General features: G+C 40.8%; 1 gene segment (V, D, J or C); it reads left to right on the top strand.

Moving 5' to 3' along the window:
• The first annotated feature begins 298 nt into the window (after nt 1-298).
• Nucleotides 299-818, top strand: LOC116099038. The segment is given in 2 exon segments: nt 299-347; nt 549-818. Coding segments are annotated over 2 exon segments (294 nt in total).
• The last annotated feature ends 1,120 nt before the right edge of the window (nt 819-1,938 follow it).

Raw genomic sequence — 1,938 nt, 5'->3', positions numbered from 1 at the left:
CAGTACTGAATATGTCTTAGATATTTCTTCAAACAGCACTAATTGTGTAACCATGTAATTAGGAGTCAACTCTTCTTTAAATCTCAACATTTCTTCAGGTAACCAGCAAAGGGATAAATATTCTAAGAAGTCACTAGGAGCCTGCTCTTCTGAGCAGGTCTTCCTTATAAGCAATATGAAGTCAGTATGATGTACATAAGTTGTTCTTCCTTCTAGTATTTCTACCTCTTAGAGTATTATAAGAAGGTCTCTATCAGGGCTGTGTCATGATCTACACAAACTCAGGGAACACTCAGAGATGGTGTTCATACCTCACTTCTTTGTACTTTTGCTTTTTTGGATTTCAGGTATGACTGTTTGGACATGGCAAAATTGTGATGTTATTTAAATACAAAATTTTCTTGCTTTATTTGGAAGCCAACATCATATGAGAATTGACTTTCTTTTTAAAGAAATTGATACAATAATTCTTTTATTTTTCTAAGTAGTTTAGAAGTGACTTTCATATTCAGTGTTGGGTTTTACTAATATATATTCTATATTTATAGCCTCCAGAGGGGATAGTGTTCTGACTCAGTCTCCAGCCATGATGTCTGTGGCTCCAGGAGATAGGATGAGCCAGAATATTGGCACAAGCATACACTGGTATCAGCAAAAAACAAATGATTCTCCAAGGCTTCTCATAGAGTATGCTTCTGAGTCTATCTCTGGGATCCCATCCAGGTTTAGTGGCAGTGGATCAGGGACAGATTTCACTCTTAGCATCAACAGTGTGGAGTCTGAAATGATATAATTTATTACTGTCAACAGAATAACAGTTTGCCTCCCACAGTGATACATACCATAGCAAAAATCACCAGGAAACCAAAAGTATGGGACTGGGTTGTTTCAGCTATTTCTGGTGGTACCTCAAACTTCTTGAAAGTGTTTCACAGATGCAGCCATGTGTGATGTTTATCGAAATGTGTGCAATGAAGAAGCCCTAAAGTCCTGCTTGACTCTGACATCTCTTCATTCTATTTAAGAATTACAATACACAGACTGCAATTTCCCTTATATAGTCTTATGGTCTTCTTTTTTTTTTTTTTTTTTTTTTTTTTTTTTTTTTTTTTTTTTTTTTTTTTTTTTGATTTTTCGAGACAGGGTTTCTCTGTATAGCCCTGGCTGTCCTGGAACTCACTCTGTAGACCAGGCTGGCCTCGAACTCAGAAATCCACCTGCCTCTGCCTCTCAAGTGCTGGGATTAAAGGCGTGTGCCACCACCGCCCGGCAGTCTTATGGTCTTCTTACAGTATACTGCAACCTAAGAAAATCTCATCATTCATGGACAAAAAGAATGATTGATTTCCCTTACCCTTATAACTGTTAGAAATTCAGATGAAGCATTGTCTGAACCCAGAACATATTCTTTACTTCTGTCCCCACAAGGACTAGAGGGCTAAGCCTCAACAAGTCATGTCTCCATTGCAAAGTTCACTCTGCATATATTATAGTAAGTGAACAACTCCTGAATATAAAGTATTTTTCATGTGTATTGGTTTATATCAATTGCCCAATTGAATTTGGTAAAAATTGCAAGCTTCTTGAATTTACAAGTTTACAGTTACTATTTAACAGATAAGAAATGTAAGAGGCCAGTGAGAGCCGCCATCTTCTCTCTGGTGAGTCCCTAAGCTGGGAGCAGCCAGCAGGGAGGCACAGACTCCAAGAGTCGCAGGAGAGCCGCCGGGCAGCAGGGACAGGATCCTCTCAGCTTCCAAGTGGGAGAGGTGGATCAGTGACCTTAGCTGCCCCTCCCTTGCACAAGGAGGGTCTGCCTCCAGGGACCGCTTTGACCCAGAGTCTCCGGTGAGAGCCGACATCCTCTCTCAGGTGAGTTCCTAAGCTGGGAGCAGCCACCCGGGAGGCACAGACCCCACAAGTCGCAGGGGTCTTGCA

This window comes from Mastomys coucha, unplaced genomic scaffold (genome assembly GCF_008632895.1).
Source record: "Mastomys coucha isolate ucsf_1 unplaced genomic scaffold, UCSF_Mcou_1 pScaffold20, whole genome shotgun sequence".
Classification (NCBI taxonomy): Eukaryota; Metazoa; Chordata; class Mammalia; order Rodentia; family Muridae; genus Mastomys; species Mastomys coucha.
This window is presented reverse-complemented; position numbering and strand designations above follow the sequence as displayed.